Genomic DNA, 24,184 nt, shown 5'->3' with positions numbered 1-24,184 from the left:
TAGAATTTTTCCATGAGTGGGGCCGCTGACGTAGTGCTGGGGGTAGCCGTGGCTACAACGGCACTGAACCATCCGTGGCAGGGTTGCAGCGTTGGAAAGCTCCTTCAGTTATAATGAATCGCTTGGAGCTCCTCTATAATAAGATCTCCAGTCTATTAATGTGCTAAAAATCTTCAGAGAATTTTATCTGAACGTGGCTTAAGTCCCATTATGGCTAATAGAATATCACTTGCTTCTGTAAGCAAACATGGCAGTTTTAAATAAAGCTTTTACAGCCTGTCTTTGAGATGATTATATCAAAAAAGAAACGGGCTCGTACATTACTTGAACGACTTTTAACAATACCTGTATTTAAAAAAGAACCTTTAGAGTTACTTAATAGATCAGAAAAGCATTCTAAACAGCGATATCTAAAGGGCCTATTGCCCTTGTTCAGATTCACCTGGTAAGACAGGGTCGGTTAGATAGAAACCAACCTATTTACCCAATGGATCACAATAGGCTTTCCAAATTGAAAAATCCAGAATGCGGCGCCTTAATTCAGAATTTACCTTTTCATTTATTGATCAACATGTATCCAGACGAAAAACGGAGTTTTCAGTGTTTTTTTGCATTTGCGCTACAAGTGTTATTCCTGACAGTATAATTATTATTGTTATTATAATTATCTCTTACTGCGATCACAACTTTAATGCAACACCTTTAAACTCACTACTAGTTTTCAAAGTATTCCATCTTCAATCAATAAATAACTCTGAGTACTTCTTTATTACATTTTGGTAATTAGTAAAATTTTAAATGATTCGAAGTTGGAGCTCATCGGGATGATCGAACTGGTAGTTGATATTCTGATCTCCAAAACGGCCGCTAACTTTTGTATGAAAAATCCATGTGTACCAAAAATAGCTTTTTGGGCTTTTTTGATAAATTTTTAAGCCTTTCAAATCTAAACTCCATCGGGAATCTTCCGGTTTACGTCATAGACCTTCTACGGATTTTTTAGAAGCCGCGTGAAAATTGTCGATAACGTATATCGTCGATTTCGGGTGAAAAAATTCTCTGTACCGTTGACGTTTCGCTCGGCGCGGAGAAAGTGGATAACAACGGATCTTCACTCAAACTGCGGAAACGACGCACTCTTTTTATCATGACAATTCTATTATTTTGTTCTAGAGAAGATTAACGTTATGAACAAACGCATGCCCCCCATGGCAAACACCTCACCAATGTATTAGCGGACTTAGACGCCACACCTCATAGAGTAGCACAACACTTATATATACCACGTTATAACATGAGTTATTTCGCTTGTTTACCTAACAAGGAACGCAGCGTTTTACTCGAATCCTACGTCTTATTAGTTTATTATGCATTCGCCACTACTCTCGACGAGCTTCCCCCATATCAAACTCTCTGGTGTCACATAAACGGTTATTAATTCAATTTTTTAGTGATCGGGAAGTGTGATAATCCGTCAGAGCGACGTCCGGAGCACAAAACAACCTTCCACTCAAGCGCAGGGGCTTTCTCATTCTGTACCTTATGCCATGGATCGCACTTCATTGTAAAAAAAGGATACTTTTGCCGTGCTTATCGGTTCTTCCTTCTTTCATCCCACCAGTGCAGCTAGACCACATGCCTGTTGCAACCATTTCCCTGGTGTATAGAAGGTTTCCAGTCTTGCCAGACTCGTTTTGTAAGGGAGATTGGTTTAACTCTGGGATTGAGCGTCTCTCTAGAAGTCGCTGCTCGTTCTTTTCTTTACCTTATTCCGACGTTGAGGCACCACCTTTCGTCGCGGATAGTAAAATCTGTGTGAAAACCTCTTAGTGTAGCTGCATGATATTCGATGTCGGGCAAGATGGTAAAAAAAATGAGAGGTCGTATCCTTTCATGCTGTTTACTGATTATGGAGAACGCAAGTTCCTAATTTTTGAAAAAATCTCAAATCTAAAATTCCTCTATCACGCAGATAAGTTTCTCGTCCAATAGTATGCTGATCGCGTTTCTTCGAAACAACCTTCGATCGGCCTCGTCGGCCCCAGACATAGGCAACTTAAACGGGGCGCATTGTTTAGCTAGAATTTCCGAAATCAGTTCCAGGCAACCTGTTAGTCATAGCGTCCTTGCTGTATGCCATATAAATGCTGCGTAGGCAGTTGTTTGGCATCGGCAAAGGGTGAAATAGAGCCTCAAAATTCTAGCTTTCGATCCTGAGCTTAACATCAGTTCATCGCACAACGAACGAAGTTGTACGGCGTATATAGGGGAGAAACGTACCTTCGAATAGTACAAAGAATGGTATTAACGGTGGAGTAATAGAGACGTCAAAAGAAAAAAGGAAACACTAAAACGAACTCAACCTATGTTGTTGTGTGTACCAAAGAGTATTCGCCGTTTTTCTAAAATGTTCTCTCATTTCTCTACTGTTTGTTTATCTTTATATATCATTTGAAAATGCTTTTTCTGCTGGATAATTTCATCATACGACGAACGGTATCTTAGCTCGGGTTATAGAATTAAGTGAGAGCGATTCCTGGTAAAGAAAAGGCATTTTCGACTCCCGTTTTATTTTGGCTAAATGCACTATCGAACAAAACGCTTTTCATTTGATGGAATTAACTTATAGCTTGGGTTATTGGGTCCCCCATAAGCCAAGTCAAACAAACAAGCAAAGGCTGCCTAGCTACGCTCAGTCAAAATAACAGATCCCAATAAAGGTGTTATGTAATGGGTGAGTAGGTGATGTCTTTGCGCCAATACAAGGAAGAAAAGAAGAACAGCTACGAGAAATACATTAAGCACAGATACTCATCAAAGAAGTATCATAATTTGTATTTGTAACGATTTTATAACCAGGGACATGTTTTAGAAAGCAGGGTAGTCGACAGTAATCTCTATATGATTCAGCTGCATCTCATAATGCAACCAAAACAATCCAATGCTATCCAAAAGAAAAAATTCGATAGACGGGGTGAAGTTACCCTTCTTCACGACAATCCTAAGCCGAACATGGCAGAGATTGTCAAGGCTGTTATGCAAAAGCTTTAGTGCTTACCAGATTCTCCAGACCTCGTTCGGATTGTCCAATCACTGGCAAGTTAAATTAGTATCAGTACATTTTGCAATGAGGAGGGTCTCAAACACTAGCCGGACAAACTTCAACATCGTAGACACCCGATACCGTATAATCTTTCGTATTGCCCGCTGGGGGGCGGGGGGGGGGGGATCTCTAAAGCATTGTGCGTTCTTTTGCTCAACATAAAATATCCATTCCTAATCCCAGGCTGACCATACCCCTTCGGATGTTCTTTATCAATGATCTTGACATCCACAGCATAGCAAATTAATGTAGATGAACCAAAAAGAACAGTTACATATACCTTAAAATAGCGCCGACGAAAAAGCCGCCATGTAATGATAGCCGTCCCGAAATGCGCAATTGTACTTTTCAATCCGAACAATTTAACACACATATTAAACGTTTGTATAGTCCTAGTGGTCAGATCTTTTTCTGTCCCCGTACAAGAGTTACACCTAATTTTCCTGTTCATACGGCAGAAAATGTAAAATCAGACACAAGAGTCAACGCTATAATTCGGTGTTTGATGATAAAGGCACCTCAGTTTCCTATTTGAATAGATAGGTTTAGGTGTGTGTAAGTTTTTGTATTACTGTAAAACATAGCCACATCCCTTAACCAAATACGCTAGTACACATCGGATGGTGTAATCGAAGTTTTAGAAATGTATGTGATGAAGGTGCTGGGACAGTATTTCTTTGAAGTCCACCCAAAGAGCTAGTGAAAAGTGGTGAAAGTATGTACGAAAGGTGCATTACCTTGGATAAGTTAAGGTAACGTATTTAGCAAGACTTTTGTCGCTACAAACAGTCACCTTTCATAATTGGTAAAGGTGCATTTAGCCCGTGGAATTAACAAGGATCGAGCACTTTCAATGTTTTGCACGAGTCTGGATAGGCGACTGCGCGTAAAATCGATGCCACTTTTGCTTACTCAAATACGAGACTTTCTTTGCGAACTCCTGCTTCCTAACATTTGTTGTATGCCCTTAAATGTCTATGCAATCAGTTCTAGGCAAAACAACGTGCCTAGATCTCATCAGCACCGAGAGTGTAATTATATTCAATGGGTAAAAAGGCTATAATTTAACCCAAACACACACTTATTCTAGAAACTGCCCATATTATCAACTGACGAGTAAGTATGCGTAACAGGTTAATATATCTTCCCCGTCATCAAAGACCTCTAGTCCCGGCAAAATCAAAGCGTAACAAGCTGATAATAAGGGAAGCAAAACGTCTGGCGGACTGTTAGCGCCAACAACGATTGTAGAGTCATTAAAGTTAGCATTGGACTCTAAAACCGTGACTGTTGTTACATTAGGTGACCAACAGAACATTTCCATAAGCACATTATTTGTGTTGTGCCTCGGCTCAAATCCACTGGAGATTTCCCTGGGCGGCGTGAATCCGTCCAATGACTCGGATACGAACAGCTGTTATTGGTGTGAGCATTTACACAATTAACAACTTAAAATTGAAAATGGCTGTATGTTTTATTTACATGTTCCGCGATACTATGTGAACTAAAATGCATATTTTTTAATAAGTGTTTACCTTATTGCTAAAAAAATTGCTACGAATCTTCTCGGAAGACACGTGTCTTCTGTTACGCCAAGACATCGCACTAAGCAGCAGTAGATTAGTCTAGGCGCAATGAAACTGTGCCGTGCTCAGTTTGGTATAAAGGTCACTTTGTCGAAAAAGTGTTAACCGTTTTTACATAAAAATCGAAGCCTTTCATCTTCTAAAATAATAATATCACTAACGTAGATATTCGCTGTTTTGGTGAATAGCCTTCCACATGTTTGTGTTACACGACAATCGTACGGCTATAGAACTTCCGTGCTCTCTAAGCGAAGAATCGCAATAAGTGATTTTTGCATCTTTCCATTATAGCTAAATTAACATCATTGAAAGGGTTTTGCAGAAATCATCGTTTGGTCCAGGCTACGCAACATACACATTGAAGCTTTTCATCCCAGTCCCCTTAATTTTTGCCGAAGTGTTGAAAATGTATGTAGTCTGCCATTGTTCTAGCTGTCGGCAGCAGAGCCAATCATTCTGTCTGGAGGCAGCGGCTCGTAATGTATGACCCTTTTTCCCCAATCCCATCAAAAAATAGCATCATGTTTTTTTGCGTTAGTCTACGCTTTGCTACAAATTGTGGAACATATTTGTTTTATTTGCACGTTTTTTTATTATCGGTACGTTCTATAGAGTTTTTTGTAGAATCGGAATAGGATCGAACAAGTTCTTTTGCGTCAATTCGTGTGGCACCCAAACACCAGGTATTCTTTTTATAGCCAACCTCTTTCAAATCGTTTAAAACCATTTGCTGGCGGACGCAACATCGTGGCTACTCACGTATTGCTCTTGCCCAATAATTTCACATTAAAATTTCCAAAACAAAAGGGACAGAACCATCTTTAAGCCGTCGTTTCTGATTTTATCATGAACAACAGAGATATTTTACGCGCCTTGACAACAGGTAAACAAAATTATAAGGTAATGCGAAATTTCGCGCTAGTTTCACCTGAATAAAGAAATTATAATAATTTCAGCACATCTGCTATTGGCAATATTTAACTTTAAAATGACACCGATGCAAACCCAACGCGGCTCCTTGCCGTTATGTAAAATATGTGATTTTAAAGCCATCTAACTAGAAGATCAGTCAACACTTGTTTGACGACCCGAAGTGCAACAATGGCAAACGGTACCGTTGATATAACGGTAGTTCTTTAGACTGTGTTGTCTTTATGATGCGCCTACTAAAATCAAGTAAACATTTTGTTTTTTTGTTATGAATGTAGTCAACAACATTACACAACGCAATACATTATTTAAAGTATAATTCGTGACAAAACTTTGAGTCTACGGCGGTAGCGAAATTGTTTGTCGGCGAAAATATGTTACAACGTCAAGTTTATATGTTCATTAAACCCTAAATAAAAGCGGTCCAAATGTGCAGGGCTCTGGACTCAATCGAAATACAATATACATATTATTTCTGGTCAATGGGAACTTGGAATGCTATTTTTTTTTTTGGAAGTTAAGCGGGGTCTATTGACGTGAATTCGACTCATTTTTCCAAGCTTACTAATACTAACTTAAACGCCAATGGCTATCCTATTGAACATTAAACATGAAAAAAAACTTCGTGCGCGCCCAGACTAGCAGTAGCAGGAACTAGATATAGTAGATAAAAACATTCGGCTAGATCAAACGCAGAGAGCTTGTGTAGTAGCCGGTCTGTGTTCATATTATATAATGCTTTTTCAAGTTCTAGATGATCACTGTTGCGAACTATTGTTTCACAGAATCCAGAAGCTAGGAAATTTGTCGCTTGTAGCATGGTGTTTAAGGTAAGATCACTACTGGTCCTTCAAATGGCTTGGTTAGGTTGGCCTTACCTCTACGTTCATGCGTTCTTATAGTTGCCATTGCAGACACACCTGTTTGGTTGTTCATTACTGAATATATCATCATTTCCAAGAACAAGTTTTAATTTACTTGATACTTTTTTGGTGTTTCTCAACCCGACATGCTAATCCCATTATTATTCGTAAATCGTGCGTTTTACTCTCTTAGGTTTTAGTTGCCGGGACACCACTGATAATCTTGGAATAGACGCGTGATTCGTCTCCCCTATAGATTTTGTTTTCCCCCATGTTTGTTATACCTTTTACAACAACTATAATAGTATTATGGAACAAGTAGGTCTTGTACAGGTTGGCGTGAAACGTTTTAGAGCTAGAGAATAACTTTCCAGCGCTTGCTAACGTACCGTAATTGATTACTCATCTGAATTATGTTGCCAAGGCGTACCGTCACTGTGCCTCCTGAGAGGCCTTTCAACTGCGTCCTAGACATCAAATGTTTGTAGTCCTATACAATATACGATGGTCGATCTATAAGAATCGAGTAACTTCAAGAATACGCATCTAGCTTAACGACTGCTGTCACCCATTCATAGCTCCCTGGTTTTTACGTGAACAATCCTTGGGCTGATTTGGTATGTACTACAGTCAAAATCATTTCTTCGTCACTACATGAGGCAAACTAGAGAATTAGCGTACTTACCGCTGCAAAACATGAGATCCATATCTCGAACAAGTCGGCGGGCTGAAATTAAGAAAGGAAATCTTATTAAACTTAGAGAATGTACGGTTCACCTTTGCATTTAGGCCATTTTTTCTCAGTATATTGTAGTTGGTCGAAGGTTCGTAAATAGTCATGTCCTCATTTGATTCTGTTAAGTCTTCGCAAAACTCTCCACTCTTTTTTCCTTTGCTAGACGCTTAATCTGTCCATTATGCAAATGAGACTTACCAGCGGCACTCCAACAATCGCTTACCCTCACGACTTTTTTTCCACATCATGCTGGCCATCCACGATGTTATGAGTCAACCAACAACAAGTTTTATACTTATCTATTTAATAGTGTAATATTCTACATGTACTCGACCCAACATAGCCTCTCCTCCTTAACATTACTAATGCTCCCGACACATTGCGTCTATTGTCCTTTACCTTATCTTTAAAAAAACCAGCGCAGGTCGCATGTTAATAGAGTAGGATGAGCAAATGCGCCAGCCCCGTAAAATTCCCTTATGTGCCTGTTTTTTTTCACTGCCGAAAATTTAGTTCACAATTTTCTTATTGGCAGCAATTATGACGGAAAAAAAAAAATAAGACATCGTATTACGGATGCCACAAACATTCAGTTGCGTTAGAGTTCGCTACGCAATTATAGTTACAATGGAAATACCGATCATAGCGTAAGTAAAGGCTAGCGATCGTTTGTTTCTCTCTGATGGCAAAAAATGTCGAGTTCGATTTAGTTCCCCAGATAAACGTTCTACGGACAGACTGCGAATGGAACAAAGACCCCTTTATTCATGACTGCACATTATTGTTGCTACTATACAACGCCTTCAAGATGGTACTGGGACTCATTGCATCATAAACTAACAACAGTATCTTCACATTGTTGCAATCAGATTATTTAATCGTTTCGATCATGCCAACTCCAATGACAACGTTTCACACCTTCAACTACTATCTGATGCTGTTGCGTACTATAGAATGCGACGAAATTAGAAACGTCTTCAGAAGTGCTGAAGGAGTAAAATATGTAAATGAGCAATTTCAGTGATCTTACTTAGTTAAACGTAAGACAGGTTGGCTGTTTTATCGCCAATCAGCATAAATCGCTGCCCACACAGCTGTGAACGGCCTCACACACATCCATCATAGACTGAAGACACATAGCACGGATACTGGCTCGAACGACTAGGTGAGGTAAACCCACTTTTTATGTACGTACTCATACCTACTCTGATCATTCGCCCAGAGGCAGACACTTCAAAGTGTGAAAAAACAACAACAATTGTAAGGATGACGATAACCAAAAAAATGACTACCGTCGCTGGAACTGAACAGATTGGACACACGATACCCTACTGAATCTGCAACAGTAGCTTCTAATTGATAACAAAGCAGTTAACACTATTAGCACTATCCCCCATTCTGCCCCTTGTTATTCGGGAGCAATCTTTGCAAGTCGGAATGGGGTTTATCTATGATTTTATCAAAAAGTCAATGTTTAAGATGATAGTATCGCAATCGAAAAATAAATACTTGGTATAAAGTAATAATACTAGATAAATTGTTAACTACAGCAAAGTACGAACTGATAATCACAATCCTGAGATACGGTCGCGCTATTAAAGGTCGTTTCTTTGCGTCCGTTTGGCCGATTTCTCTAGCCTGTATTGTAGGCCGTCCTACTTGCGGTTTCGCATGACAAAATATTGTTCCACTTGACGCATTGATGTTGAGTTTTCTGAACTAATAACGAAAAAAAAAAATAAAAACAAGAAAACCTACTATTTCATTGCATTCAATTGCATTATAACAGTTCTTCCTGCATCTTCCTTTTTGCTAATCACCAATAATACAATTTAATTAATCAAATTTATAAGCAAACTTTGCCAACAACTTAAGCAGCCTTTTTTTTCATGGATAGCTAGCAATTCCAGCATAGCAAAGCTAGTATAATAAATATCTGTCCAAGAACGATCCAAAAACGATTTACTTCAGAATTTATGTGCCTTTGTCCACTGCTATTCGATTGCCGCCTAGAAATTTAAATTTGCGCTTAAGATTCCATTCAGTTTTCTTCTGGAAGAATGTGAATATCGAAACTTATGATTGTTCATCACTCCGTCTGAAGCCCCACGCAATCGGAAACGCTCTCACCCCGGTGACCTTCGCAGTATTGGTTCTGCACAATTAGCCCACACGTAACGCCTTAAGAAAACATCGTTTTTTTTTTTTTTAACAGATATAATGGTAGAAAAAAAACGAAACGAACAACATGTATCTAAAGTCAACTACTTTTAATTGCAGTTTAAAGGAATCGTGAAAAATCAATGTATTGACTATCGTAAAGACGAAGACAACTAAGCATCTGTGACGCTAATTCCGTTATCTTTTAATAGGTAATGTTCACTATTGATAGAAGATTATATCGTAGATCTATCTTTAAAAGACTGTACAGAATTATGTCTTTATAGATTCGACGACTAAATACGCAACTGTTATTATTTCCTCTTTCATTCTCATATAATCCCTTGCACGTCCAGGGGCGAATACGCGTCATCAAATTCCAAGTGCCTCAGTGAGCTTCACATATAAGAAAAAAACAATTGCGACCGAATGACGAATACTATGTATGTCGCTCGGATGTTTTGTCTCAAATTTAAGTATTTATTGGATTCTATCTCACCGGAACATTTTGGGGCCAAAGCAGCTTTCGACTAAGAGAGAGCGCACTACACACACACACGAATCTGTGTTTAAAGACCATGCTATATAGCTACGAAAATATTAAGTTGTGTGTATTACGTAATCCCATCTACGATTTCCGGATGCTTACTGCAAATGGTTTCGAACGGTAGATTCCCTCTGTGTTCAGTCTTCATCAGTCTTGGTATTTATAAGTTGAGAAATTGAAGAGAAATTAAAGACTTTATATATTAGACAGTATAAATGAACACGAATGTAATCGGAAGTAATGTCCGATGACTTAAGCGCCAAACATAAATGTGGCTAGTGCAATTATGGACAATGATATTCCGTCGTCGCTCTACTGCTCTTCAGTGAACTATATTTTAGATAGAGGGCTCGTAATTCCTTAATTTTAATAACAAGCATTTTCTCTCCCGTAAGCTTATTGTTTGAAGTTATCTGAGATTTTGTTGGCATTTTGTGACAGGGACATGTAGTGGTCTAGGTCTGAAACCAGACGTACGCACGCTTTGATTCCTGTTGGCAGCACGCCGTTTGAAGTAATGCTTAACGGCAGTACCGGATATAGAACTCAAAACTTATAGCCTATGTTTGATTATTAGCACCTCTGGCTTTGTCTACCGAGACTTTTCTTCATAACTACATTGTAATAAATGAATAACTCTAGCCAGTTTTAGTCCTGGTTCATCAATGAACAATATTTTATCTATAAGCTATTAAACTCAGCTCTAACTAAAGAGCTCATTTTAAATTCTACTGTTAGTAAAGAGTAAATTTTTCTTATGCCAGTTTTTGACTTTCTTTTCGTAATGATCTATTAAACATAGCCACATTTTCTCTCAACTGTTCTGTGGATTCATTTCGAGATTTGTCAAATGAAAAAAAAATGAAGTTCACGAACATACATACAAAAAGGATAACAGAACGGAGTACAGAACAAGTTAAAATCAAATTCATCAATTGACGGTTTATATTATCTTCTATTTGAGCCTATTTATATTGATACAACCCGAACAAACGCGGTATTCGCCCGATAGAACGTTTCCGCTTTTTTACTACATCTTAAAAAATAGGTTACGATTTTTAGAGAATAGAAATTGCCTATTTGCAAGGACCCTTGCGTATCTCAGTTCAGTATATTCTATATTTAGCAGCAGCTCTTCCACTAAAGCCTTATAAAAAAAAAAAAAAAAAAGGTTAATGTGTTTTTTAGAGAAAGGTTTCGACCTTTCACTGAAGAACTCACGTTTATAAATCACAAACGTCCTGCATAAATTCGTACACAGTTCAGGACGCGTTATTAAATATATCTCTGAAAATTCTATTTCACACCAACAACGTAGATTTAAATTTCACCGCAATTGAAGTTACTTTCTTTTCCCATTAATTATCTCTGCTGGCCCAAACGTTATTGAGCAATCGAGAGCCAATCGATGCGTAAAATTTGCGAAACTGTATTACACTCAAAATCTTAACTGGATGTGTTGCTTTCCAAAATGAACGTATGAAATAAAAATTGACTTACACATTCTCGACGGTGTGAGAAGAAAATTCGAAAGTACGCACGAACAAGTAAAAAATTGAGGGTAACGTCGAGATCTCGATCGAACGGTATTTGTAACTTGGATCATAAAATTGTTCGGAGTATAACTGAAGGAAGAGTGCTAGTGCTAAGAACGGCCTGGTTTTCCATCCATCGGTCTTTGATCGCGTTATTTCATCTTTTTACTCTGAATTCCCCTCTATTGCTGCCAAGAATTTTTATGTTAAGTCAACCTTTTAGTTCATTTTAAAAATTGGCCCGCCTGGTTTGGATTTTGATTACGACGTACAGTGTCCTATAAATCAATGACACATCGATGGTAAAAGAAATAGGTGTTACATAACGATTAGGCACGCAAGAAACGATTACGAAGAACAGAAGGCGGTCTACAAGTTGACTGCCTCTAATATTTGTTATGAAATGTTTGCGAATGCTTTCATCATATGTGCAGCCAAGATTCTAGTCTATCCCAACGAAGTATCTCTTAATAATATTTGTTGTCTGAGTGAATCACAGCTGCCTGTTTTGCTGACTCCAAATCTTGCAAAATCATGATTACAGATTCTATTTATTATTTCTATAGAAGATTCTAATTCAAACGGAACACTCTATTTTCACCAATTTCGCACTTGAAAATGGTCCATTTTGCTTTATTTAGATAGCTCGCTTCAAGTAACGAGATATTACCACAATGATAGGCAATGAGCAAATAGAAGTAACCAAGTTTACTACTGCATTAACTTCAAGTAAAAGGATCCTCAGGTAACGAAATTTAGACTATTGATAAGTGAACATGTTGCGCTTATATGTTTTTGATGCATATATGTGTGTGTGTGCTGGCATCGCTTGATGACACCCGCTTCTGAGAAGTCTGGCATTTGCCGGTGGGAGCGCCCCCCAATGAACTGTGTTCGTTCCATGTAATATGGGCACCATTTGGCTCGACTGAAAGAGGCGCAGCTCGAACCATCACCCACTTCACCAAACGATGTAGACTTCGCGGCACGTCAACTAGTAGGCCATCGATGATGATTAGTGGTAACTATATCGAGTGGTAACTATATCGTCGACAACGTATCTGCGGTTAGAAAGCGGGAAATATTGACTCCATTGGACAGGGCGAAGAGCCGAGGTCACGGACAGTCTTATTACCACAGCAGGATGTAAGGTGACGGGAGATCTCTTTGTATAGGCCCGGTACGGCGGACTCGTGGAAGACACCCCGAATTGAAGTGCAGTTACTTGCTAGTCGGAAAGTAATTCGCCAATATCCTTCCGAATGGGCGGTAAACTTAAGTAATTCGCAGCAGTCGCTGTACTGTTAAAAATGTAAATAGCATAGGTGTATTTTTGTATATGTTGACAGACAGACTGGCTTTTATTCACTGTATTTAAACAGTATGAGTTCACAGAAGAATACAGGAACATAACATGCTTGCGAATAATGGCTGCCATAATGTTGGAAATCACAAAGATGCCTAGAGTGTCACGCAACCGTATGACGTTAAAAATTAAGCACTACGTAGAATGTTAAAAACTTATAATTTTATACGTTTTTGAACAGTTTATGAAGATTTTTATGAGAACATTTCCTTTAACAATTGCCCAGAACCTACATGTATATTCAGTGGCATTCACGTTAGACAATTGTCATATCGGAAATAGTTTTTCTATTTATATTTAGCAACCGATGAACAAAATGTATACAAAATTGATAGGATTTAATATTTCACTGAATGCAGTTTTTGTTGATGGCGTGACAGAACAAACGCGAGAAATTGTTATGATGTTTTGTTACTATTGTTGAAAATGAGAAGCTCTGTATGACATTTTGGTCGTTGTTATGCATGTATAGGATTTTACGCAGCTAAGCGATATACGTTTATTAGCAGGCCTTGATTCGTAATCTTGCCCAATGTAGATCAACTTATCAGATAATCTGTAGCTTATACAATATTATATTTATATTACCTATGTTACTTACATTTTCGAAGATTGACCCGACGTTCGCCGTCACCAAAGCCAACTCCAGACAGCTACCATTTTTACTTAGTGAAGACAACATTGCTGCTTGCATCTCAGACGTTTTCTTTATTATATTATACTAGCTTTCGTTGATTTCAAATTTGCACTTATTTATAGAGGTGCATTATGCTGCCACGAGAACAATGGAAACTCACGGCTATATCGATTTGCTAATAGGTGGTAAATGTTGTTCCTGGATACGTGTGCTGTAGTTCTTTCGGTCTTCGTTTTTGCTTTTTCGCCTTCACCGTTTTCAACATCAATACGTTTCCCCCACAGCGAGAGCGTTCAAGGTTACTATAGAGGTTGCCTTGGTAGTCGGTAACACGGAAGTAACTCTGCGGCAGCTTTCACTGGCGAGACGAACCAGTCGCACAGTGGCCGGGGCAGAGAGCAGCGCGTAGTCGATAATGTCCAATCCCCTTTGAATTGTAACTGTTGACTCCATCGTGCAGTTACAAACTGATGATAAAGTACAGATACGAGTGCAATACTGATGGTCAGCCATGACGTAAGGTAATGGTCGGCCTGTAACTTTCTTGTCTGTAGTTTTGCTGAATGGTTGTTAACTTTTGCTGTTGCCGTCGTCACAATCCCCGTCTTTATGTGCAAAAAACGCGTTACGAATGTTTGCAGCATCTGTGAACAGACCAAATTTACAACTATACAGTTAGTATTATTGAAATCAACATATCTATTCAAGAAGTAGCTTTACTCACTGTTAAAATAAATGCAGGACACTATGAAATACGTCTTTTGGTCTTCCCTAAAATACAAAATCATCGAGGGCATTTAGGCTTCTTTCTAAGCAATCGTCTTTTAAAAGCGCACAGTTACCGTTGGTAAGTTTCCTCATCTGATCATAAGTGGTGTTTTCAGGACAATTGCCGCAGTTTAATCGTGTTGAAATTTTATCGTTTATTTACACTTTTATCAGATAAATTTGCAGACACCTACCGTGACAGAGCAAATTTAAGAAACACGTAACGTAGCTCATACTATTGAACGCATTAGTCAAACTTGTTTCATAGCCACATATTAAGCCACTTACTTTTTTAACGGAGTGTCATAACTTTAAAATCGAAAAATCCGTTCTCAGTTGCAGCCATTTAATGCTCCAAATACGGTGCTAATGTAACTAGCTATAATTTTTTTTTAACTTAAATCAGCCAATTAATACATATAGCAGCAATCTTGAAACTTCATTTCGTACATACTAGCGCACGATGAGCGATGTTGTGCAACAAATAAATATACGATCGAGACTTCACTAAGTTTAGTGGCGTTGTTCATAATGGCAGGTGCGGTTCCTCGGCATCGTTTGCTGCATTTTTAAATGGGAAATTTTTCCAAAGACGTCAGGTTTTCCCCTCAGGCCAAGTGTTTTCTCTCTCTTTACTTATAAGACTGTATGTAAATAGAAACACGCATTTCAACGTGCATTTTTTCTGTGCAATAGAGGTGTTTTATCAGATTTCATGCTTTTCCAGCAAAATCACCATCCAACACGCCTACAGCTTTAATTCGAGACCAAATCACCAACTAGTTATTTTCAAAATGTTTTTCCTTTATCCGCGAATAACTTTTTAATCATAGATGCATGACAAACAATATTGGTGGGTGTAAACTTGAAAACTGTCGCTCGAGAATGTCACGTACAGAAAATTCCACTGGAATTGATTTTTAAACTTATATTAGGCCAAAGGCCATAACCATGCGTTCTTATGAACTTTGGCCTCCTTGTCATAATAGTCAGTAAAGTGCAAAGAGGCCCAGAAAGTCTTAAAGAATCACCGTTGGAGCTTATCTAGGTGACTTGACTAGTAATATATATTTTGTTCTCTAAAAGCGCTCTTAGTTGCTGTACAAAAAACTCTATTCGATAAATTTCGGAGCTCTGTAAATCTAAACTCTAATAAGGATCTTCCGGTTTGGCTTATAAAGATCTTCATTGGATTTTTCAGAAGTCGCATGAAAATCAGCAATAATATAAACTGTCGGCTTCGCGTGAAAACGGAAGTTAAAGATTCCTGTGCCGGCTTGTCCAACGCGAAAAAAAAAGGATAATAGCTGATTCATGGTTGTTCGTCTTGACGAGTTGGTTGTTTTACTTTAGGAAAAAACTGACTTGTCTAGCATCGGAAGCAGCGGGTGAACGCATGTGCGTCACGACAAACACCCCGCCAGTTTTCCCCAATATATATTTTTGCCACCTGTTTAGTTTCTTTCGATTACAGGTGGTAAGAAACAAGGTCATGAATGTGGACGTCACCGGCCAGATTGCCGACAAAGCCAGGCGACCCTTGTAGCAACCGTTGGTACTGGTAGCGGCATCAGGCCTTAGTGTACGTGGTGGCCTGACGCCGTGGCAGGCCCGGCGTTGAAACAAAGGCTTGAAGGGCTGGCTTGAATTATTAGTGTTTGTGGAAGATGAGTTAATAGAGAACAAAGCTAAACGAATGTCGTGAATCCAGACCTTAAAGACTTAGTTCTGGGACGCACCGGAGTCTTAATATGACGGTGCGCGGTGGCGGCGCCGCACATAATAGGCAGACACCCCAAGCTGCGAAGGGCGTAGCCGCATGGGTGACACGGAAGCATTGCGCAAAAGGAGCCACCAGTAGAAATGGCTAACTATTGTGGCCAAGAATATAAACGTTAGTTCGGACATTGTCAGGGCCCTAGTTGCTAGCTAATATATCATCTTCAACGCCTATAGGTTGTTGTCGCATAGGTTTAACGATCTGACGGAATGTCTGATGGTGATACCAGACATAAAACTCAAAACAGAAGTTCTGTGACTCATTATGAGGCCATCGTCTGGCACATATCACCTTGGGACCTTGCTCATATCAAATCATATTAGGCTGCTATAATCGAATCCGGAGAACATTCAAATTTTGTTGGGCTATAATGTTGACTTCTTAATGTGTTTGACGTACTCTCCTGTATTTTTTACATACTTGTACAGCTCTCTGGCGGCTTCTGAGCGGTCACACATCTACCATTCGCGTTCCCACGCGTAATTTCTGTCTCTTTGGCTTCTCGATATAAATCAATAATGGAATATATTTTTCTGATAGGAATACTCGTAGATCCTCTACTGTCCTTTTTAGGGCATGCAACGCCCCGCAATCACACGGACCTGGGTGATAGCATAGAGTCAACGCTTGATATTTTCTTGTTCAATCCAAGAAGTACCAATGGTTCGTGAGTCTCTTGAAATATTCAAGATAATGAGCCACAGTTATTGTCTTACTTTCGGCGGTTATCTCATGACAGCACATACATCAGATCTCTATTACGAGTACTGACGTTGCCACCGAAGTTGATTTCGCTCTAGGAAGACGCTCTTCTTTTGCCCGGTCCCCTTCCGGCTGACAGTAGAGATTGAACCATGCCTCATTTATGGCGATCGTATGCTCTAGGCCGGTTTTTTATTGATAAGTTTCGCAGATTGCACGTGAAATACCACATACGCATAATCAACTAGACTGAATTTACGACGCGTTCAATTTTTACACACTTTGTGTATGTTCAGTTGGGGTTATAATTCTGTAATACGATACATGTAGGATGCCTGTTTTGGTCGCCGACAGAGCCTTTAAATTTCAAACCCTTTTTTCGTTATAAGCCTCCTTGGCTGCGGCAATGCTTTCTTATTTTTCCGACACTTCAATCTTCTTATCTCCGCTTTTGAAACGTTTGCATCATTCACGTACTGTACTTTAAGGGTCTCTTTGCTTGATAGCTTCATCAACCTTCAGTAAATTTCCGCAACATTGTGGCTTACGAAAAACAAAAATATGACCACTCGGTGGTAACTTTTGAGACTAAAACATGTTTTTTTTCTCTAATTGAGATAAACGCAGCCGGTTTTTGTTCAAATATTTCTAGAAAACTGTAATATTTTACCGGTTGAATTTCGTACTCTAGCGGCGCATCGTTAAGTTTCTTAACTTCAAAGGTCAGCCAGATTCGCTTTCAACAGTCTAATATATTTACGCATGTCTTACAGGTTCCATTGAAACCCTCAGCTCAAAATAAAATTATTTGATAAAATAATAATGTGACAACATATCCTGTAAGTTTTATATTATTATTATATCTTACAATAAAATAATCGTTCGATCCATCTGCGGAGCTCATTCTACCCTGGGTTATTATCCCTTGTCAGACAGAAATGAAGATCTCTCTGCTGTCTTTCCCTTGGTCTGCCTAACAATTTGGTCATGTAGGGGATTAGCCGGAAATGAAAACTATATTTGAATCTATTTAATAAGCAAGGGGGCAATAGCAAGTAAGCATTTGTAAATTCTAGAAAAAGTGTTGTCAGTGCCTCGGGTACTGTTCATCGATATGTGTAAAGAGTCTTTGCTGAAGGCGCTAAGGGGATGCCGAGCTATGTAAACTTACCTTCACTTCCGTCCGCTCAGCTTACGCTTATTGTTCCTTTCAAGCTCCTCTGCACCTACGGTTCATTACCTCTATACTTATGTACTGAGCTTTGTCAGACTTCCTTAATGTATGCTGACACAGCAGGGGGTAGAATCTGCTGGTACTATATCGTACAATCTTATTTGCGTACACGGAGATTTTTTCGCAGGATGACGATCTACAATATTTACAGCCGGCCGATATATGGTGGAAAAGGTCATTAAGTTACTTGTATCATTATAGTCTCGAGACCAAAAGTTCTTCACTGCTCAACATATTTGTCAACAACCTAGCACAGACCTTCTAAAGCTAACCAAGCAATTACCTTACCATACAGAGCGAGCTAAATTAGGTGAATCTAACATTAAACTATAGACAGGTACATTTAGGGATGCTAAAATAAAACTTTTAGGATCGGTATTGTTGTTAAGCATTGCTTGAGAAGGCGTGCTTCTCGCACGGTATGAAAAAGTGTTCTTACGCCCGATATTAAATCTTAACCACTTCAAATGCAACTAAATTGAAAATACAAGCACGAAAACATTATTAGAGATACTGCTACCCCCTCTGGGGAGCACTGACAAATCTACAATAATTCCTGTGTCCGTCTCACTTGCATTCTTTGAGCCATCCAACTTCTAGTAAGATGCGGTAGGCCGTTGGTACTCAGTATATTAAAAATTGCTGCTGCAATATATTGAACACATATCACAAAACCTGCTTCGTCGACTTTAAGGGACTTTAGCTCTTTAAATAGAAAAGTAAAACTTTTCTGGTCTGAGGTATTATCGTTGTCTCCTACCAAGCCAACAAGGCCAAAAGATCATCAATAGTTCGATCTTTGAGGTCATCCCGGAGAAATATATTCATCTACAAACTTCCTACGTTTTTCATGATAGGATAAAACACTTTAAAATAACCGTTAATTTTCAAAATAATTCTACTAACGTGGTTAGTCACTACAGCTAAAGCATATTTATGACCCAGCCAAAATGATTAGAACTCCTTAGCCTGAACAACATCTCTGCTGGTGTTCGTGATCCGCAAAGTGTGCATGCGCGCCGTTGAGTGCCCTGTCGGGTCATTTTGCTTGAGCCCCATCAACAGTAACTGCTCGCATCGTGCCACTGTAGTAATTATGCAATAGGTTTCTGAATTGATCTTGAAAACAGCGGGAAGAGTAAGAACATCGATTGTTGGTAAAGTTGTGAAGTGTCCGCTAGTTCAGGCTCAATTTACACATTACTGATCCAGAATTCTAATTTGGGAATCACCAAAACCATTTCATACCGAAATTTCTTCACAAATTTGTGCATGCTAAACGGGTTGGTTAGAAAAACCTTATTGTTTTTTGACTAATATTTACTAATATCAGACAATAACGCTATAATAGTTGCTGCTAAGCTTAGGTAAAATTCTCAACACATTAAGATATCCTTTATAGAAACTATACATTAATCTTTCTAGACTTTTCAAAAACGACAAATTTAAAAATCTATATTTTGCTATTTATTTTATGATAATCGTTACAAAACTATTATACCAGGCGTTAATAACAGTCAGAAATGTCTACGCTGGGAAGAAAATTCTCAAAAAGTAAAACAAATTATACTTTAAAAAGTATACAAATTATAAATATATTTCATTTTTACATGCATTATTATGGTCCTCAAATTAAAAATATGAAAGTACCAAAATTCGGTCGTAGCGGAAGTCCTACGATGTGTGTATCTGAAAGCACACAAACCATAAATACCAAAAAAATCAATTATCTAGCAGAATACAGATCTTAAATAAAGATGTATGAATAAATTTGCTCGAAATAAAGCTCTCGAATGCGATGGGTTTTGTACACACCGTGTCAGAAACCAAAAAAAAAAAAGAAATTTTGGTTAGGCAAAATTACAGAGGTTCTAATTTTTTTGCTGGTGTATGTGTACTTTTTATTTAAAACATGCATTTGCCGGAGCTCGTTAGAACGGCTGTTATCAACTAGTAAGTTGCAGCTTTAAACAACTCTATGAATTAGAATAAGATCGCTGAACTTTGCATCACATAGAGCGTAAATACCTCAACTATTCTAACATGTCGGAGAGAGTTTTTTTACAGCTAGAGTGAAACAGATATGATTTAAAAAAGTTGGATGCGCAGTTCCCACTTTATTGATAAATGTCTACAAAGCAACAATATTTTTCTTCATGAACCGTTGCTGACAAGGCTTTCTGAAACAACTCTGAAGATATTTTAGTTATTATTATTATAAATATTGTTTGTTTCATAAAACTATAAAGAATCAAGCCGTTCAAACATATGTCGAAGTATGAATTTGGTTACCGGTCTGCGAATTTACTAATCTAATGCAGTGTACGTACGAGACCGCCCCAATAGATACGTTAGTATTAGCAACAACCGTAAGACACGATTCAATTATTCGAGGATATGTGATAATCGTTTCATAGATAAAACGACATCTATCTCCTACGTCCGTGATTCAATGAGCATTCCCATTTCGAATAACACCAATATTGATTGAATTATAAGAACTAACGTCTGACGTCAATACCTTCTCTGAACAGCCTCCGAAGCCGTGCGATCACTACTATTTTCGCCACAGCCAATTCAAGCGATTGCTTCCGACGTCAGTGCCTTTACCACTATTCAGCTAATACAATGATACAACCAATTGTCGCTACTTTTGCGAATGCTTTCTCGTCTGCTTTCGGCTGATCATTCAGCGGCGCTAGTATATGCTATTGTTGTTTTGGCGCCTATAGGCATGTTCATGCCGATTATGATGATGAAGACAGCGTGATGGTTGGAGTACAATTTGATTAAACGAGATTGAGCTGAAGATAGTCATTGCCAGTATAATCTTCGCCTTCCGTGGAAACGGGATTGACTGCTCCTCGAACAAACGTATCAATAGCATCCAACCCGTGTCAAAAAAAAGATTTGACATCGCTCCACATTCAATAAAATCGGCACGATCCTCGTTTCCCTTCTCTAGTTAAGGATTACATTGATTCGATTTATGAACACATGCAAATAATAACCGCGTAAATTCAAATGTTGCGGATTCTCTACACATTCTGAAGCAAAGACTGTATCCTCATCCCTACAGGGTACAGTTGACTCAACAATTAACGATATAAGATCATCATAAGCGTGCTTTATTGCCTGATCATACGTTGGAGCGCACGGCACGCTCTAGCGATTTTTTTACCGCATCTTTTCTAATGAAGTTCACTTTCTGTTGATTTGCTATTATGTTAATAAACAAAATTGTCGCCTCTCGGGCTAAGTCGAGCAATCACTATAATCCCAAAGATTAGCTATGTGGCTTATGAAGGGTGTTATTTTGGCAATTCCTTTTCGTGCACTATGATAGAACGGCAGCAAAAGTCAGCGACGAACGCGAATACAATGTAGCGCCTACGCAATCCTGTATATTGATTGATCCTTTTCGATTTTTGTCTGTATGACTACATAGGCGTATCAAACAGTACCGAAAACAATCCACGGCCTGAAACATCGTATCGGTGAAGTGACTGGTAAAACTGATACTAAAATATTCAAAAATTAACGAAAAAACGGATCAGATTATACCAGCGGTCCCTGGGAAGACATGCTATCGGCACTGTTGTCCGTGCGTCGAGCATATTCAATTTTTTAGGGTGAGCCAAAGTGAGAATAAAAACGCGCATAGGACGGGAGAGGTTTTATTTATGTTGGAATTAACAGGGGCTGTTCTGGCTGTCACTTTTGAATGCTTTGCCTTTAACATTCAGCTTGTTACTGCAGACAGCAATCGTCTATGTATAGCCTTGATTATACCCAGCTCATTCTAAAATACTTTATACAGTCATGCGTTCTCTCTGCTTTGCATACACTATTCGTATTGCTCTCTGAATTATGTTTTCCAACTATCTGTCATTTCCTGGCGAAAACTAAATGTCCTTAATGATGGCAAATTACGGATACTCCCTGAGAGGGGGGAGTCGACAAAAACCAATTTTGCACCCGCTTTCCTTATTGTCAAAGGGTCTCTCTGTCACATACAGATTAAAGTGGTTTTAGCAATGTGCAGAATGCTTACTGATGAGTATGAATGAATATTTGCGTTCTTTTAGTTACTGTCACAACTGCTTACTTGGTATCTTTGCCCATAATTTCGTTGTTTTTTCCCCTCCTGCTATTTTAAATCGCTTAGTTGGCGACACTCCTTTTCAAAACTGTTTAACTAATCATGGGTAGCGCAGTTGTCCTGCCCAGAACGGCTCTTTCAGAAGGCCGAATTGTTGTTGTTGATTTTTCTTATTATTAAATGCGTGTCCTCAAAGTCTGTTTAAACAATATTGCCGAAGAAATGATTACGTGATATCTTTTAAATAATAGCTAGCCTCAATTTAAGGTTACCTATACTATAAATATAATTGACTTTTTATCTCTATTTAAATAAAAGAAAATAAATTAGTACGGCCATGTATCGTGTCGTATCTGTTTATTCTCGGGGTGGAACTGCGTTTTAAGTTGCTCTTCAGAGTTTTCTTTTTAACGAACTTTTAAAAGATGTCAATTGGTAACTTGAACATAAATGACTTTTGCGGAAAAAATTTAATTTATTTTCAGGGAAAAATTCCCACATGTTAAAAATACATGTAAATGTCTATTATCCAAAAAAAGTTAACGGGAGATAAATCTTTGGTGACATTTCGGAGACAGAATGAATGTACCGACCAAGAAATAAAATATTTGTCGTCGTAGAATATATATTATTATTTATCAGCGAAAAAAAAGTAGATCCAATAAAATCGTTCATGTCGTTCCAGGAGCAGAGTTGTTCGAGTACGAAATCATCATTGAATGTGTACCATATTTTCATGTCGTTTAATACGTGTTACTGCTGATTATGGAGAAAAATGGTAAACATTTTTCGAGCCTTGGTGACGTCCTGAAAAAGTGTTAATTTATATTGATATCGTATAGCTGAATATTTTATAGAAAAACATTTACAAAAATTCTTAAGCCTTGGTGAGAAACCAATAGATTAGTTGACTCTATCAGTTGAAACGTCTATTAGAAGTCGGCCGAAGGCCACTCGATTAGTTAATGGTCGACCATATTCACATGCGTCCCGGAAACAGAGTTAATCAGCCAATACTAAAAAAGCCTCGTAATCATGTTGTAGAAATGTGTTAAAAGCCAGCATATCACGAGACAGATAAATCTTGGATTGGCTGAACCTTCTGATAGAACAAACTGATGAAATAACTGTAAAAGGGTAGCGAGTTGGGTGAAGGATGGTGATTACCTTGTTTTGTCCTATAGTTTATGTTCGGGTAAGTGTAATATTAAAAAATCGTTGTAGCAGTAAGTCGATTAGATACCACCATATCCAATTTTTTTTTACTCAATAAACATTAAATTACTAACACTGACTTATTTTCCTACAAAAGTATTTGCATCAGTCATTATAATGGCTGTATTAATGCGTGTTTTCGGTTCGATGATAACAAGCTGAAGTGCAAGGACCACTTCTCTATAGGTCTCTTCGACATTATTTATGGCCACTTTTTTACTACGTGCAGCCTACATACTCTTTAGTGGCCTAGTGTAGTACTTTTAGCCTTCCATTTTGTCACCTTTAACTGTTACTAATTTGCTTATTATTGACTTAAGGGCTTTTTTTTTTATTTTAGTGTATTATTTATATTTTAGTATCCCTTTCCTTGTTTATCTGGTTAACACAAGTATCCCTCTTACGTCCAGTCTCTTCGAAAGCTAACTATGTAGTTATGATACAAGTTAATAATTCTATGAAATTTTAGCATTGGCTAGGTATTCAGTAGGTTGGTTTCCTGTGGTTAAGACTTGGTTGCGGTTGTTGTTTTCCAATAATCGAACTGCTTTCCTTCTATTATGTATATATATTTGTTAATTTCATTTCTTTTTTCAGTATCACGCTTTTTAAAATGCTCGAATGATGAGGTCTAGGGGGAATGTTGAAGTCGGCAGATTGAAGGCGCACTTGCTGTTGTCACAATTCATTCGAAAGTGCAGCCATTTTAATCATTTTTCAAAAGGATTTTTGTGGAATCTATCGTTAATAGAATTGTGACTTTTAACACTTTTCTCTATAAAGGATAGTTAATGCTTCACTTCGATTATTTTAAAGTGTATTTACTACAAAACTTTCAGTATGATGTGCATGCTTCCTATATGTAGCTAACACGCAATAGCATTATGTCTATAAAGAATTGTCTAAATGATTATAATATA

The 24,184-nt window shown here is 38.2% G+C and overlaps 1 protein-coding gene across 10 annotated transcripts in view; it reads right to left on the bottom strand.

Moving 5' to 3' along the window:
• 5PtaseI (inositol polyphosphate-5-phosphatase A) overlaps positions 1–24,184 on the bottom strand; it is a 76,613-nt gene that overhangs the window by 19,367 nt on the left and 33,062 nt on the right. For 9 of the 10 annotated variants that reach the window (XM_086974412.1, XM_086974413.1, XM_086974414.1 and 6 more), the window contains exons 2-3: positions 13,428–14,107; positions 7,168–7,209 (exon numbers count right to left, since the gene is read on the bottom strand). In XM_086974412.1, coding sequence (XP_086830538.1) covers positions 7,168–7,209; positions 13,428–13,520 — 135 coding nt within the window. In that variant the 5' untranslated portion in view covers positions 13,521–14,107. The remainder of the gene's footprint in view (positions 1–7,167; positions 7,210–13,427; positions 14,108–24,184) is intronic. The other variant, XM_086974420.1, reaches the window with a different exon arrangement.

This window comes from Varroa destructor, unplaced genomic scaffold (genome assembly GCF_002443255.2).
Source record: "Varroa destructor unplaced genomic scaffold, Vdes_3.0 BEIS01000007.1, whole genome shotgun sequence".
NCBI classification, from domain to species: Eukaryota; Metazoa; Arthropoda; class Arachnida; order Mesostigmata; family Varroidae; genus Varroa; species Varroa destructor.
The sequence above is the reverse complement of the archived record's forward strand: the minus strand, read 5'-3'. Positions and strand labels throughout refer to the sequence as shown.